Below are 18,147 nucleotides of genomic sequence, written 5' to 3' on the forward strand. Positions count from 1 at the left end.
ATTCAATCAGTTAGTAACTTTAGATTCAAGCTGTAGCTCAGATACATTTACATACATTGTTAACTTGACCGTGTCCTTGGAGAGTGTATACGTGTGCTTCCTTGTTGAGCTGAGAGTGTGTGTATTGCTGCCAATAGGTAGTGTTATTTTGTAAGCATCAGTGTAGCAACATATCCCTGTGGAGATTCTACACAAGAATCCATTTACTTCAAGCAGGAGCTGCCGCAGATAGCGTGTAGCTGAGCCTGTGTTTGGCTCTTTGTGAGGATAGTCCGCCATTAGAGCCTTGGCCGATTGAGAGGGGGAGAAATTGGCCAGCGCATTCTCTTTTCACAAAAGCAGAAGTTATGCCAGCTTAAGCACCATTGTGAGGATCCAAATTTTAAATCAAAACAAGTGTCAGTACTTATACTACTTAATATGAATCATTTTTTTTGTTATTGAGAAGATTCATTAGACCTGTAATTATTCAGTAACTTTTGTGCATATTTAGAAAGATGTTCATGGAAATCATACATACATGTCCTTCAGTTGTTGTTTTAACATGATTTTGCTGTAGGATCTAATCATTGTCCCATTGATATTGTGTTTGCAGGGTGGACTAAGGAACAGCAAGCATGAGTGTACACTTTCATCCCAAGAATATGTCCATGAACTGCGTTCCGGGATCACAGAAGAAAAGCTGCTCAATTGCCTGGAATCCCTCAGGGTGTCTCTCACTAGTAATCCTGTCAGGTCAGTAAATTAAGCATTTTTCACTAACTAAAGCTGGGGACATTTTCAAATATTTTAAATTACCACAACTTTTTGGATAAGAGACAGGAGGTTTATGAAGATCAAATGAAACTGTTTTCTCACAGCCAGAAGAACTGTCAGTGTTTATTTCTTTATTTATTTGATAGGGACAGTGCACATTAATGAACATCCATTCAGACAGCAATAGACATAAATATTCTGGATTGTAACAACAATGCTAATTTGCATCCGCAGTCCTTAGGCAGGTAGCACAAAAACATGATAAGACATAGGACAGGACAATAGATCACAATAAGATCACATCACAAGACAGTACATTACCAAGAAGATAAAAGTCAATGGTTACAATACTGGTTTGCTTTCAACCACTGCTTGAGGTTAGTTTTGAAGGTTTGTAATGTGGGACACTCCCTTATGGAGAGAGGAAGACTGTTCCAGATCTTACTGGCCCTTACGGAAAGAGCATTTTGTGTGGGACCATGAAGTGACATGATTAGCTATACGAAAGTATACGTTTTAACAGACCACTGGCAGACACAACAGATGTACAACAAGAAGACAACAGGAGTAGACAACAATAGTATTGTTCCAAAACCTTGGCAATAATGACTGACACTGAAAATTGTGCTTAATTGAGCTTTTAGTAGAATTTGAGTAGCTCCAAAACGTAGCAAGAAAAGTATGGGTTGTCCACTTTCATAGAACAGGGACCTGGAGTGACAGTAATCTTGATAAACTCTGAAAAGGTGAATTATTTTTCGTGACAGCTTGAAGTGGATTTATTTCTAATTTTACAAGGTTAGCAATGTCATAAAAAATCTAATATTTCAATGTAAAACCATTTGTGTATAAGTTTTAACGTAAACACAGTTTGGATATGATTTTATAGGAATAATAAGGAGGTTACGAGGTACAAAAGTGCCTTTGATGTGTATTTACAAAAAAATTACATTACATTTAACTCGGCAACTTGTCTATTCTTTGACATTATGAAGAGGAAATTAGCTCTTATATTTCATTTTCTAAATCATTCAGAGCATCATTATCCCGGCTGTGGTTCGGTAGGTAGCACGGGTTGTCCACGAACCAGAAGGTTAGCGGTTCGATCCCCGGAATGTGCCACATGCCGAAGTGTCCCTGAGCAAGACACTGAACCCCCAGTTGCTCCCAGTGTGTGGCACTGGTGTGTGAATGTGTGTGTGCTTGTGTGAGCGAATGGGTAGATGTGTCTGTGACTGTGAAGCGCTTTGAGTACCAATAGGTAGAAAAGCGCTATATAAAAGCAAGGCTATATAAGGCTATTTATTATTACATTATTAGATCGAATTGGATTTCTGTAAAGGAACTTCATTGGACCTGCTCCATGTATTTCAGCTAAGTCAGCCAAGAGAGGAGAACAGTTTAAACTTTTAAACAAGAAAACGGTGTATCTGACCAAAAGAGCACAATCTTATATTCACTGGGAGTGTGTCACTTTAAACTGCTCTCTCCATAAAGCTCTAATAGATGGAAGACCCAGTTCTTAATAAGCACTTGCAGTGTCTCCAGTCTAATTAACTTAAAATTGTCCACTTTTCTGTTTTTAAATCTGTTATGAAGCTGCTGTACACAGTATATACTATATGTATAAAAAGCTTCATTTTAGGTTTTCTCCCTCCATTCTCTCATGAGCTTTGCTTTGGCTCTTGAGTCATTTATTACAAAGCCTCACTGATTTCCCATCCTTGTCTCTACTTGTTACCCAAATTCTCTGCCTTCTGTCCTGCAAATGAGATCTTCAATTTTAATTTGGTCCCACTAGTGCAACGGAACCCTTAGTGACGGCGGATTCTCTAAATTATTTACCATTCCACTGTTGAGGAGATGTTTCTTAATGTGAACCAATGAGTGGTGCATATTAAATGGTCATTGGATAAGTGGAATTCATTTTTATGTTGACCCTGCCTACAGAGAAAGTACTGCCAGCATTGCCCCAGAGCAGCCTTTATTTGATCTGTGTGGTACCGCCAGCATTACTGCTGCATCCCTGCACTAACCAGTTTGGAACAAGTCATATGCTCGTCCTACAACCATGCACATTAACTACAATAACAGAGGCTCAACATACCTGTGTGTGTGTGTATATATATATATATATATATATATATATGGAAAGGGACACAGCTGGAATTTTCATTCATAGCAACCGTCTTCTTTCACATCAAATACCAGTTGGATTACAAGATATTTAACACATCCACAAAGAAGCCATGGATAAATGTGTAGTTTGTGTTGAGCTCAACACAAATACACACTTCACACATAGTATGTAACATAGCATCATGAATGCCTGAGTTATGATCCCTAGAGTGTTTGCAGAGCTGTGAAGTCAGTGACCAATATCTCCACTAAGCTGCGGGAAGTCAAGTTAGCCTTTCCACTCAGAAAGGCTAACTGCTGCCAAGGGGGTGTAACTGAGGCCGGGCTTGCCCCGTGGGTGTTTTTAAACGGCTGAACCTTTGACCGGCATAAGAGGGACCCTTGCGCTATGAAGGAGGCACCTCCCACGGATAGCCAAGTCCATCCAGGGAGCCACCTCTGGGCATGTGCGCTGAGGAAGACTGTACAAGCGTTGAATGACACCTGTCACATGCTTGTGTTATTGTTGCTCCTCTTTTCTTTTCTCTCCTGAGGAAAGTGATTTTTTTTTTTTTTTTTTTAAAGCTTGGATACGGGTTCTTCTTATTAATATGAATGTGTTAAATTGTTATGGGTCACAACACACGTGAAGCCTGCATTTGACTCCGCTATGTTAATGTAACCTTTGTACGGTATGTTATCAGATGCTGGAAGGAACCATGAAGTAGATGCTAGAGCAAGGATTCATTCTTCTTTTAATTCACTCCTCAGAAACTGGGCTTCTTTTAAATATTGATATTTTGGGGAATGATTATGAATTTGAACACATTTGCTTTTTGGATTTTAAAATTGTTACACTGGTAATTAGTTCATAATGTGCTACTATTTATTTCCCTTCGCTAGTTGTGCCTCAAAGTTTACTACACTGAACTGTATTTGAACTGTGGACAAACCCATCACTGAAGAAATACTGATGTCAAGCCACCAGCTGGTTACTTTCTTATATTCCACTTTCCTCACAGTTGAAAAGGCCAGACAAACTATGTGTGACATTTTGCTTGTTTTCAAACAATTTGGATAAGTCTTCAGCAGAATGTTAAAGTCAAACCCTCTTTTTCCTCAACCATTAAATGTGGCACCGCCGTGTTTAGCACTGTTGCCTCTCAGCAAGAGGGTGCTCTGGCTTTCTTCCACATTCCTTATGCATGTTGGGTTAATTGGTGGTTCTTAATTGGCTGCTGGCGTGCAAATGGTGGTTTGTCTCTCTCTCTCCTGTCCAGGATGTACCCGCCACCTACCCTGCGTCAGCTCGGATAGATGGATGGATGGATAAATGTGGAAATAATTTGTCCTCTATGGACCAAAATGCATGCACATGTGCATTTGAGTTTGAAAAGCAATACATCTACTAGTATTTATTTACTAGTTACCTTAAAAACTAATCAAAGCCAGCTCTCCAAGGCAAAATTTCACTCAGATTTTCAAAGCACTTTTGCAGGTATATTTTTCGTAGCATCTTGGAGAAGTTGCCTCCGGTCTTATGTGGATTTTGGCTTTCTCCGCAGCTCCTGGCTATTCTTGTAATCCCAGAATGGCTTCATGATATGAGTCTGTTGATTCTGTAGTTACAGACTCGAATGAATGATTAATTATGTTGAGCTTGTCTATGAGGTAAATGCAGTGTGTCTTGTGTGCAGTCTAGCTTATGTGCCTACGTGCATAATTTGTTGATGACTCAAGAAATATTGCTGTCATTTCAATATTTGATAGTTGAAGATAGCCTCGATCTTCAGCACTTTTAAAGCAGTGTGATCGAGTTAGCAATTTTAAAGGTGTTCTTCGCTTGCCAGTTCATTAGGTACACAAGTGAAAATTATTTAACAGTCCTGCACTTTAAAATAACTGGAAAAGCAGCTGATTGTACTGTGTTGTCATTTTGGAAGCTGTAGTTTGTAGTAATGTTGATTTATTTTGTGCTGTAACGTCACCTGTTTCTACAAATTTCATAAATTAAATTTTAATGCAAAACCAGTATTTAAAAAAATAGCATACAACTTAATACTGAAATGAAAGTGTCACCATCAAAGTGCTGGTGTTCTTCACAGTGAGTGCTTACCACTGCTTTTTGGTTTTCCTCTGATGTTTGGGCAGCCTGCTAATTTGCTCCCAGAGGCCTGTGTTTGTCTAATAGTTTAATTGGCTGGGCTGTGCACCTGTTTGGCAGCGCAGGTGGCCACAGGGCCATTGTGCTGAGGGCCTTATCTCCCAGGCAGTCCCACACAGGTGTGTGGCATGCAGCCTTTGCAGATCCACCCACAGATGGCATTGCCTGGAGCATCCACTGCCTTCTCTGTTTCCTCTCTCTTCTCCTCAGCTGCCATGTTTTGCACTTCTCTTTCTGTCAAAATTCCCCCAGCCAATTATTTATCCTCTGCGTCATTCTCTCCGTTTTAATTTTGTCATTTGGACACCGCTTCTTAATTTAGAAGTGTCGGATTGACTCGCCACTTTTCATTAATTTCTTAATCCACTGACATGAATACAGATGCCAATTTAGAGAAAATTACAACCTTCTTATTTTGTCATTTAGTGGGAAAGAAGCCTGTCCTCTTTTCTTACTCATTCCATAGCATCTTCTCTGCCTTGTACTCATTGCAGCATTGATAAGATCCTAATAAAGTAATTTAGCTAATTTAATATTGCACCAGACAAAAGTTAGTTTTGTTTTGTTCATTAAAGTAAAAACCGCTCTGTGTTGTATCATGCATGCTTCCCCTGGTCTAACTGCTGCTGCTCCATTAATAGACATTTTCAATATAAAAACAGGAGAGTGGTTATAGTGGATTTTGGCACAAGAGCACGCATCCATTGCCCGGGCTTTTGAGTTCCTTCTGTTTAGCCCTCAGCATTACACTATAACTCTGTCAAATCCCGACAGTTACTTCCATATTAGATGTGCAAGGTCTCAGATCCCTTAGACATACGTATTTAAGAAAAAATTGAACTGGGCTCCTAACTTTTCATTATGTGAAATCTTCACGGTACATGTCAGACATTTTTCTCTGGAGCATTTTCTTGTGGGGTCTTTTTGTGGAGGCGGGAGACATTTGCTGACACCAGAGTTTCTCTCTGTGTCTGTATACTTAAGGTGTGGGTTGTTGTGATGATCTTGCGGCTCTGCCACGCAGGGTGTCTCTGAGTCTGAATCAGTCTCACCAGCTCTTTCTCAGTTGAATGCTTGTAGCTGAGCACTGAGGGTTGCATGGAACAGCGGTAATGGGTTTTTTACGAGCTTTTGAGTTACCGTGCCCGCTAAGAGAAAGTCGCTTGTCCCGTTGACTGTGTCCAAATGCCTAGCACGATGAAGCATTTGACAACATACTGACGAACAATGACATTTCTGCCAAGTGCAGTAATGAGGTTCCTCATATAATAACTGAGCTAAACCCTTGAAAGTGTTAAAATCTCCAAGTGTCACACTCAAATGTATCCTGATGCTGTGCTCAGACTAGGTTTTGGAACTATTTATTCCAAGAGTCACCCATACCGACAATCTTAAGAGAAATCCAAACCTCGCTTGGTGTGGTGCAAATGATCTGGTAATGTGAGGTGTTAGCAGATCTGCTCTTAAACCTCCCAGTCTGCTGCTGGCTGACCCATTGAGCGTTGGCATTTTGACATTGTCGAAGTGTTGACATTTAGGATTTAATATCTGGATGATTACGTCAATATACAGTATGTCTTGTTCTTTTTCTTTTTCTTTTTCTTTTTCTTTTTCTTTTTCTTTTTCTTTTTCTTTTTCTTTTTCTTGTTCTTCTAGTTCTCCTTCTCCTTCTCCTTCTTCTGGAGTATGGATCAGTAGATTTACAGCAGACTGTTGCGCTACGCTCTTCATTTTGTTTACATCCATTCCTTACATCCTCCACCTGAGGCGGTGCATTCAGTGCTCCATGATCTGGCACGCAGTAATCTAAATAATATATAGGTGTAAAATTGAAGAGGAATATACTGTATATGGGAAGTTTCTCTTTAAGTGTCATTCAACCGGATTTCCGAATCATGTAGGATTTTAAAACTCCTGTAGTTTCAGCCCAGCTTTATGTCCAGAAATGTAATTTTGAAGTAGAGTGTTCATTTGAAAGGTTAAAAAAACTACTGAAAATAATTGATTACATTTTATGTGTGTGGCTGTAGCTGATAGAGTGAAAAACAAGGCAATTACAAGGTCTCAAGCAAGCCTCTCCCTTGGCATAAAACTTTTAAAAGTAGTAGCGCTAAGGGGCATTCTTCCTCCCCCAGCCTCTTTGGTCTACTGCGTGCACAACAGTCAATTAACACCAGGAAAAAAACAGCATATCCATCTGTTGTTATGCTGTTGTGCCTCTTAAAACAAATACGAGCGCCTAAACGTCTCACAGGTTGCGTTGACCCCCCTCGACAGCTCCGGCCTGAAATCTCATCTGAAATGAAAGTGTGAATAGTGGCTGCTGATGAGTGTTACTCGTGTGAGGGTTAGGATACAATAAATACAGTTTGGATCAGTGAGCCAGCTCTGACACAGATTCTTCATGGAGATTAATGTTTCAACTCTGCCATTATTGATGTGGAAATATTGCGGTGAATCATCCATAATTGATCCTCTGTATTCACTTTGTTATCGCGACCAGTGCTCTTGTAATCTTAACCAGACTCCGTGTCAATTTGAATTTTTTAAATATAGCATTAAAGAAGAAACAGATGTCCTTAGTGAGGCTGAGGGGGATGTGCTTCTTCAGGACACATGACAGCCTGACATCTTTGAACTTCATGGATCAAGCACCGTTTCTTCCCTTCCCATCACTTTGTGGAATAATGGGAAAAAAATAGCAATTTAATTCCCTGCCATCGTGTTTTAACATCCTCCAGGAAAGGATGGGGACGGAAGGAGTCTCCAAAAATCTCCAAAAACTGAACTTGTTACAGCCACAGAGTCAGTAGGAGTGGAAGCTTTCCAGTGAGGTAATTTGCTGTGAGACTCTCTTCTCCAGACTCCCAGTGTTATTACAAACCATTCTCAACCCCCTCTAGTCCTCTGAAAACTTTGCTCTGCCACTTTTCAAGGAGAAACAAGACTGAGAAGATTTAGATATTACATAAATGTTTAGTAGAGGTCGGTCGGCTAAGATATGTTACTTATAATTAAATGATGTAATTCATTTGTGAACATATTTTTCTTCAGGATGACACAATCATTTTTGTTTCAGAACACTTGTATTGAACTGTTAAATCTGGCATCAATGTTATGACACCTTCAGTGTACGTGACAAGCAGCCACAAATGAGCGAGTTAACTAGTTTTTTACCCTTGCGGCCGACTTCAGAGATGATGTTTGCCCTTCTTCCTCGAAGGCAGTGAAAATGATTTTGGGGACATAAATGTCCTCAGTGTCTGAGTGTATTTTAAGAATGATGCCTATTTCATTTTATGGCACCATCTGTTAACCTCCAAGATAGCCATATCTGTTACAGCCGCAGAGTGATGCATACATAATTCAGATCATATCTGATTTGAATTTTATATTGTTTTAGGTGGAAATGATTTTGCTCCAGTATAGGAAATATTTAGCACGTATAGTAAATTACTGCCATATAAATCTCTTATTATTGTTCCTTTTAATATTTATTATTATCCATTATTTCTAGGCCAAGGTTTATATAATATCTTTGGACTGACTCAGTACTACATATAATAAAGTAGATATCAATGCTGTATCATTGCCAAAAATGTTCAAAACATTGCTGAAATATATTTGTTTTCTGTGTGATATTGAACCCAGGTGACCTATTTAACAAACATCCGAGCAAGAAGTCTGTGCAGTCTGTTCAAATGTCTCAAAGTCACGCATACTTTTTTCTGCTTTTATGTTCAGGAATAAAAGAATTTATCACTTTCCTAACCAACAAAAGCCGTCTTGTCTGCTCCAGAATTTAGGAGAGCTGCAGAGCTGTCCTAATGTTTTACTAGTTCATTGCAGATTTCAAATTATAGCATAAATTCACGGGCACACATCCTTGGTGGTGCAGACGCCTGACACTTTGCAAATGTATCTACTGTAAAAGGTGCCAGAAACAAAAGCTCGAGCAAAATGGCAATATAATGACTTTGAAAATAGAATCAGTTCAGTGCTTGTCATTGCAATTTCCTCTTATTTTTGAAAAATGATTGTTTACAGAAGCATGAGGAATATGTAGATATATTTGCATCAAACCGTCTTGGTCTTGGTCTTTTCACACAAACATTTAAATTACTGTCGCAAAAATATGACCAGTTTTACCCTGCAGTCTGCTGGTGCTTGTTTCTGTCTACCTTCAGCTAGCAGTAAGGATTGTCGTGTAGGAACCCTGGCTGGTGTTCAGGGGATAATCAGAAATTGCAAAAGTGTTTTGCACTCTGTGGGTGGTCACTTCAAACTATCTAGGGAACATGGTGTGCTGTCAGCTGTCTGCACTTAATAGTTGATTTAATTTTGACAGAGACTTCCACTCTCCAGTCTCTCAGACTCCTTTCATGCACATACACATGCACGCACACACACTTGCGTGCACCTTCTGTTCCACATTCATTTATGTAGCAGATTCCTAGTCTTTGTTAAAGCCATGTTTCGGAATCAAGCTGGGACTCAAATACCATTAGAAGTGCAAAGTGCTCATTTTGAGTACTGTGCTGTTCCTGTGCTTGCTTGGCTACACCAGAAATCACATTCATGGAGCGCTGACAGCAGAAGTATTCTCCTCAGACCGTGCCTGCAGTACCACCACAGTTAGTCCCGTGAATAGGCTCTCTGCTGTAACTCAATGAAAATGTTTTTCATTTTATGCTCCCTGTGTCTACGTGAGTTCTCTCCGGGTACTCCAGCTTCCTTTCCTGTCCAAAGACATGCTCGTTAGGTTAACTAGTGATTCAAAATTGGCCGTAGGTGCAAATGTGAATGGTTGTCTGTCTCTCTGTGTTAGCCCTGAGATAGACTGGAGACCTGTCCAGGGTGTACTGACAGCTGAGATAGGCTCCAGCCCTCCCCGTGACCCTTCACAGGACAAGCAGTTACAGAAGATGAATGAATGAATGAACGAATGAATGAATGTTATGAAAAACTTGAGAGAAACCACTTACTCAAACAGTTGATCCATGCAGCACACACAGCCATTACATGTTCTGCGCTGTGATGCATTACATCTAAGAACTGCGCTAGCCAGTAGGAAACCCGAGATATTATCAGAACAGCTAAGTGGAGTGACAGCAGTGATGGAGAGAGCGCATCTTAGCTGGATTTACACTTACAAAACATATCTGCTGCCTGTTGTTTTCTTTCAGTGACAGCATGGGTCATTGACTTTGCCTCTATTTATATGTATAAATGCTGGATGCTGGATGCACACTGGCTCCATTATACTCAGTGCATGTCAATTCATTGGCAGGTTACCTTGCCTCCACCATATCCGCAGACAATCTCTTAAATATTTACCTCACTGTGTAAGGTGAAGGTTTCTGTGAATAAGGGTCAGCAAAACAGCCGAGGGATCCAGTGCACAGTAGGTTGGAGTTTAATAACTTACAAATTTACAAAAAGGTTCTTGTAATCGGTACCTATACTCGCCATAACCTTCTTTCTTGCTTCGTAGTGTAGAATTCAATAGCACCTTTTTTACAAATATTTTACAAATAGGAGAGTTTTTCATACTATAAAATAGGAATGGCAGTAGCACTAAGAGTCTGTCAACATCACTGCATGGTGGCTGAAGCAGCGTGGTTCTGGGGATACGAGTGCTAGTTGGTCTGTTCATCTCACTGTTGGCTGGTTCACAAGAGGCCCAACACTTCTGATTACAAACATACTACACCAATGCATCAAATCAGGACACTTACAAATAAAGTCATTAATGCTATTGATCTTGTTATAGCAGCACATGTTGTATGTATGTATGTATGTAAGGGCAAAAACATTACAGTTGCAGGTTGGAACATCGCCCAAACGGCAAGGGCTGTTGGGTGCTTCCTTCCAGCAGTGGTGTGTACCTGCCCACAGCAGTCCAAGGAGGGACCAAACCATGAATCACCAACAGAGTGTTGGGGATTGTGCTTGGCCAAGTCTGTTCCACAGCAACTCCATCTGCTGCCAAGGTCTTGGTGCCAGATACCTCTAGTTACCTTTAGAGGTCTTGTAGAGTTCATACCTCAGCAGGTCGGAGCTGTTTTGGTGGCACTTGAAAGACTAACAGCATATAAAGCTGGGAGTGGTAATAATGTTTTACTTATGAGTGTATGTCAGTGTAAACTGTCTGGATGCTAACTTTCTAACGGTAGCATAAAGCACACAGCACACACATAAGATATTTTGTCCAACTACTGTATAGTATCTGAGAAAACCATGCTTAAAAAGAAAAGTCCATGTTGGAACCTCTCGTGGCCAGTTTTTGCAGAATTTATTGAAATAAATAAAAACCATTAAGGACACATTAGAAAAGGGAACATCTAAAAGCAGTTACTCTTAATAGTTTCATATAAAAAATATATTATTCATTAGGAGATGAAAAGAAAGGTATATTTAATATTTTATATCTGTCATTTGATATGCCGTGTGCATTATAGCCATTGCTGGCTATTAAATTGATCAGAGTGTAATGTAGCTCCATGTAGACACTGGCGGTGCTTGGTTTCATGCTATATTCTTCAGACCTATTTGTTGCACAGAGCATTGGGCCTTGATTGGAATTCTGTAGCACCAAATAGGTCAGCAGTCCCACTGAGGGACAGTTGTACAACATCACCTGTAATACAATATGAAACATATTGTGCTTGGACCGAAGCTTTTAGTAACAAAGCTCCCCTCCTAGCCCTGATAAAATAATAAAACCGATCTATAGACTGAAATCAATGCACGCGCAAGCCTTCCAAACACGATAGCAGTGATCAGTCAAACAGAAAGGGTGAGAAAGTGTCTGCCTCTCGCTGTTTCTGTCGAGTCACTTACTGTGGCCGGTGATGCGCGGTAATCTTTTTATCATGCGCTAACATTCCCCTTGCCAAGCTTTTGTAGAGCTCACACTTTCTCTTCTACACTCTTTGCTGTGACAATGCATCCTCAGTCTCAACAGAGTGATATATACATGATATATACTGTAACTGCTTCTATTCCCTTGAGCAAGACATTAAACACAGCCTGCAGTAGCACTAAGAGTCTGTCCACATCACTGCATGGTGGCTGAAGTGCTTTGCCAACTTATGAAGTTCGTGATTATTTTGCCTTTCAGTGAAGTACATTGAAATATAGTTTGAAGTGATTTATGTCAACAATGATGGTGTAAAGAGGTGATTGATTGGCATAGTTGTTATTTAACACAGGCTGTTAACTTGAAACACAGCATATAAATAAATATATTTCACACATTTCCAAGTTGGCCATAGGCATGTGAGTGGTTGTTTGTCGCTCTCTGTGTTAGTACTTTGATGGACTGGCGACGTGGCCAGGGTGTACCTCACCTCTTGTCCAGTGCCAGCTGGGACAGGCTGCACCTCTACAGGATGATGGACGGATGAATATTGCACACATACTAATATGCACTACACGCTCGTATTTTTCTATGGTTGCTCACTGCCACCAAAGGAATGGATCTTGGGTATCTGTTGTTTGCTCTGTGATGAAGTGTGACCTGTCCAGAGTCTATCCTCCCTATCATGAAATGCGTGCAGGAATGAGTTCCAGACCCCTGTGGCATTGAACATGATAAGAAGTGTAGAAATTGGATGGATGTATGGATAGATACAGTATTTTCTCATGTGCATTTGTCACAGCAGTACATGTCAGAAAGTCAATAACGTCATTTGCTCTGGCTCTGACATGAAGACGGGATGTCATCTCAGCGTAAGACAATTTGACTTTTTTGTTTTTACATCGATGTGGTGAAAAGTCCGCAACATAATGGACTCTTGATGAAGCTGAAATGATGCTTAGTGAGCACAGATCATGTTACTAAACGCCTTGTTTATATCTGAACAGTGAGAAATCCAATGCATACATTTCACAGCAGTTAACATAACTGCAACATAATTGCGTCAAGCCAGCAGAAATAACACGAAATATAAAATAAGAAATTGCTTCCCTAAGACCGACCATGAATTTTTCATTTTGCCTGCGGAATCTACATGATTGCAGAAAGTAACACAGTTTGGTGGCACTTAACTAGAGGATTATAGCCATCAATATTAGATGAACAAGTTCCTCCCTATGTTAATGAAATTCTTGGATGTATGCTGACATTTGGAGAAGAGACTGACGAGCGAAGAATTTGATCTCTTCTTCCTTGGATGTTGAAGCACCTTGTATTTGACCATGCACAGGCTTTAGTCACATCTACAGTCCAGAAGAAGTTTTTCTGGTTAGATTTAAAAAAAGGACACTTGTAAATGTTATCAATGGTGGTCATCTGTGGGATTGGTGGAAACAGAAAGTTAGACCAGAAGCTTGTTGCAGTGAGTGGTGTTGATATGGAGGATTGCGTGTAAAGATGGACAAACTCTTGGTGCCGTCCCCCACAGTTGGTGAGGAAAGGTTTTGAAGCTCAGTGAGATGCTTGCTTTGTCGCCATCTCGGCTTTGCCTAACTCCACCAAACTTCTGTCATGGCGTGTTGATGGACTTGAGGCAGACGAGTAGTGCCTAACGCCACGCCCTAAAACTGTTTTTTGACTCACTTTTGTAGCCAGCCTCAAGTGGTCATTTGGGAAACTTCAGGTTTTTGCACACGTGGCATAGTTTTTCAGCTCCGGAGGATGCCCCTGTATTAATCCTCCAAGTATAACACTAGCACTAACAGTAGCATTGTTTATTTGTGCTAGTAGTTGCAATAGTATGCTGTCCATTGAGGCAGATTGTCTGATGAAAACATAAAGGGTCTTTTACAGCCTCAGGACAAACACTATTGAAACATCATCTCTCATTTTCTGTAGTAACTTTGGGGACATTTAGAAGCCAAGCTTTAGAGGACCTGAGGGTATACATCAGGGGACAGAAAATGATAGACAGCCTGGGTTGTAGGGAGAACTCAAAACATTTAGTGCCCTAAAAACCTTGAGGAGCTCTGCATTATGTTGCAACCTGCAGCAAGACATACATTTTTTTTTTTTATGAAAGATTTAGTTCCCCACACACAATCCAATTCTCTTCTTTGTTTTATGTCTGTTCTGTTTCAGGTCTACAATAATACCAAGAAGGCAAATGTCAAACAGAAACCAGGCATATTCTAAAACATCTGTTTTATATTTACATTCTCTCCTAATTAGCTTTGCTTATTCACTCATTATGTAGAAAGTTGGCACTTGTGTTTTTACTCATTCAGAGTAATTTTTTTTGTGCGTATGTATTTGTTTTAGATCAGCGTTCATCTAAGTCAAAGTTGTCCTGACCTGTCGGTATCTGAAAACACTGGGGGTGTAACAAACTGTTTATTACGTCATAAAAATGTGACTTACACAATGTGGAATAGATCATAACATCTGCTAAATGTCTGTGAAATAAGTGGTGAATGGGCGGTTTTGGTTTGTTTGCTTTTGGTATTTAAACAAATGTTCAGCGTAGTAAAGTGAAATTTTGGCCCACTCTGACCGCTGCAGTGTTTTCCAGTCTAATCGTACTGGTCACTCTGCGTTGTGTGACAGCATGTGCTTTAAAAACGGATGACAGCTCATTTCCAAACATAACAGATGTCCACTTCCCGAAGTCTGCCTTCTGCTCTGTCTGGAGATTATGAGAATCATCTCAAAGATATTCCCGCAGCAACTTTTTTTTATTTCTGAAGTTAAGTTTTACGTTCTTATAAGCAGAATCCTCCTAAGAAACACATTCTCCAAATAGCCATAGTTAGAAAATAAAGTGATAAGAAGATACGTGTCAGAAAATAAACTCTTTTATTTTCAATTTGTGAAAAAATGCGATAGAGAATGGCTAGAAATGTAATTACAGCATACGTGAGCACTCTTTTGAAGGCAGGGAGAATGAATGCTATGCAAGCACAGCAGCACATCATAATGAACATACTATACATTTACACCTTGTTTGCTGTGAGCATTAAATGGTTATTTTCCAGAACTGTTCTCACACACTTTGCTGATGAACCCAAAACCACATATTACAGTTACACAGTGTTATAATGAACAACATTTCTCTTTACAAATATTGGTCCCATTTCCTGCTCTCCAAAGACTGGAATTACCATTATTACTAAGGAGCATAAACAAAGACTGTGGACTTAGTGAATTGTGCTCCCTCAGCCATGTCCTTTCCCTCTTTGTTGTCCCAGTCTTTAATTTACTCCTACCACCTCTGTATCACAATTATAAATACAACTGCATTGTTATTCTGCAGTAAACTGAGCCAGTTGCTTCTCTCTCCTCTTTTGTGGGCTTCAGCATGCGCAAAGTACACGCTGGAAGGAAACATTCAAATTGGATGGCTCTCTGTAATCAGACATTTATAAAGACATTCGTAAACATTATCATGTTTCGTTTTTATTAAGAAAACAGATCATCGTTATGCGCCACAGTAAATATTAATAACTTCTAAATTGGCTGTCGTTGTCTGCGAGTGAAATTTGAGTAATGTTAGGTGGGTGTTTGTTGTACGTGCTAATTTAGTCACAGATCAAAGAAATACCTCACCTCAACTTCACTGGCTGCCTCAGGCTAATGCATCTCATGCCTAATTGAGGGTCTCTTCCGACTCACTGAGTCAATACAAATGGCTTTAATACCCAAACCATTATTATTTCAAATCATTGTCAAAAAGGCGGGATAAATCATTGACTGTTGCCCCGTTAATGTCAGAAAATTGCTCCATGCATTTTGCGTTATTGACAGTTAGAGGCCCGAAAACAAGTAATGCTAATGACATAATCTGACTGTGACCACGCTGTCACTCCCATCCTCCTCCTGTCTCTCTCCCTCTGCCGGCTTAGACAGACAGGCTCATCTGCACTGGATCATTTGCTGTCTCTTGATACGGTGTGGTTTATAGCCAATTATCTCTCGCAATCCATTATCGATTACAGTGTTATCTTTCTTGCATTGCTTAATCTTTTGGCACAGGAACATAGTAGCTCACAGGAGGAGGGCCTGGATGCGAACTGCTCAGAGATGGGAACACTAGTTAAGATGGATGGGTGTTCATTTGCTTGTAAATGGGTACAGTTTAAATTCAAACTGATTCACATTGTATTAGGTGTCAGGCAGAGGGCAGGGTGGTTTTTGATTTGCAGTGCTCCCTGTTAGGAATTAAAAACCACTACAACAGTCAATTTATCCAGTTAAGTGTTAAACCCCTGATATTAGTCTGAATGACTGATTTCCTCTGAGGTTAATGCAATATTGTTTGTGCTCGCTTCCTTCTGTGATCAGCATGGCTTCTCATGAACCGACAGGATTTGAGTGAATATCCGATGAGCTGATTTTTCATTTGTTTCTGTTTTTCTTTTGTTGTTGTTTTCCAGTTGGGTTAATAACTTCGGTCACGAAGGTCTCGGCCTACTCCTGGATGCTTTGGAGAAGCTGCTGGACAAGAAACAGTAAGCTCATATGACATCCCATCATATAGAACCAGGTTGTGTTCATGTAATTACAATCATTTCTTTTCTTTTTTTTGCAGACAAGAGATTATTGACAAACGGAATCAACATAAACTTATCCAGTGCTTGAAGGCTTTCATGAACAATAAGGTTTGTATGAATCAAAGAAAAGAAGAGCTACTTAATTGATTCCTTAGAAAGTCATTTTATTTAATGTCATGTATTAGAAGTCATATTTCTGGAATGTACAACTAAATAAGATGATTCAAATGGCCCTGAAATTCTAAGGTCTAAATCACTTGTTGTAGGTGAAATCTAATTTACAGATAAACAAAGAGCTAGACGAAGGCCACTCTTAGCACATATATTACTTTTAATTTTGTAGAACAGACTAATGTAGTGTTGGTGGTCAGTATTCTAAACTTGATTTGAGTCTGGTCTCTGACATGCCTGGGATAATGGGACAGTAAAGGGAGGCTAATTTTACCATTTCAAGCCCACGGTCTCAGATCTTTTAATTATCCTTTTTTTTGGGAAGGTCTGGCTCATTTCTCAAAAGTGGCACACATTTCAAGGATAGATGAACCATTGATATCGCTTCCCTTAGAGTTAATCCCCACACGTGGTCATCTCAGCCCATTCCTCCAGTTGTGGGGAGACAAAAAGGTACAGGAGACTATAAGTATTTGTCCCTATAGTCCTGTCCTGAATTGAATTAATTCATCATCCTCTCCTTTTTCTCCCATGGCCTCGTTGTCCCTCCTTAAAAGAAAATTAAGGCTAACTATAACTTACGTGCATTAGAGCTTTTTCGTATAATTCTTTTTTTTTTTACTCGAAGAGAAAGTTCCCCGTGAATGCAAATGCTCTCATTAATTTATACCCAATGGACCTTCCCTCTAACCTGCCTCACCTCTTCCCCACAGTATGGACTGCAAAGGATCTTGGGAGATGAGCGAAGCTTGTTGCTGTTGGCACGGGCGATTGACCCCAAACAGACCAGCATGATGACGGAGACTGTCAAAATTCTGTCGGCATTCTGTATCATTGGAGAGGAAAACATGTGAGTTGAATAAAATTAACCCTTTTATTCTCACACATCACAAGCACATGTACAGAAATGCCCAACCACTCATCTCCACAGTCTAAAGTAAGACAATGAGTCACATTTTAAGGCTCTGTGTTGTCAGGAGCTTTGGTTTTACTTCCAGGTTTAAAAAAAATGAAAGCGAATAAAGTATTAAATTAAATTATATCAAAGAAAACATTTTTTTCACAGAACAGACTTTAATATAATCTGTTAAATACATATAATCCATAAACCTTCCTGTGCACGGCACAAAAAGTATCTGCATGGCTAGATGGCACGCGGATACTTTTGTGTTTTGGTGATATGGGTGAACTGACTCTTTTAATTGCTTTTAAATTGCTTTAGTGCTTAGATATGAGAAAGGAACAAATTTAATTTGATTTAGAGTCTCACTAAATAACTGCTGATACTGAAGCAGCTCAACTTATTTCGAAATCCTACTGATGACAAAAAAAAAAAAAACATTACAAGGAAAGACATATGGTTCATCTCTGCTGTGTTTACAGACACTAATGTTTCTGGAACAGAAACAGGAAGAGGGAACAGGAACATGTCAATATTATATTGCTTCAGTCTACTCTCACTGGATCCA

General features: G+C 39.8%; 1 protein-coding gene across 5 annotated transcripts in view; it reads left to right on the forward strand.

Moving 5' to 3' along the window:
* diaph2 (diaphanous-related formin 2) overlaps positions 1-18,147 on the forward strand; it is a 421,882-nt gene that overhangs the window by 103,989 nt on the left and 299,746 nt on the right. For all 5 annotated transcript variants that reach the window (XM_084549618.1, XM_084549616.1, XM_084549619.1 and 2 more), the window contains 4 exons: positions 596-735; positions 16,391-16,465; positions 16,546-16,615; positions 17,392-17,528. In XM_084549618.1, coding sequence (XP_084405744.1) covers positions 596-735; positions 16,391-16,465; positions 16,546-16,615; positions 17,392-17,528 — 422 coding nt within the window. The remainder of the gene's footprint in view (positions 1-595; positions 736-16,390; positions 16,466-16,545; positions 16,616-17,391; positions 17,529-18,147) is intronic.

This window comes from Chelon labrosus, assembly GCF_963514085.1.
Source record: "Chelon labrosus genome assembly, chromosome: 8".
NCBI classification, from domain to species: domain Eukaryota; kingdom Metazoa; phylum Chordata; class Actinopteri; order Mugiliformes; family Mugilidae; genus Chelon; species Chelon labrosus.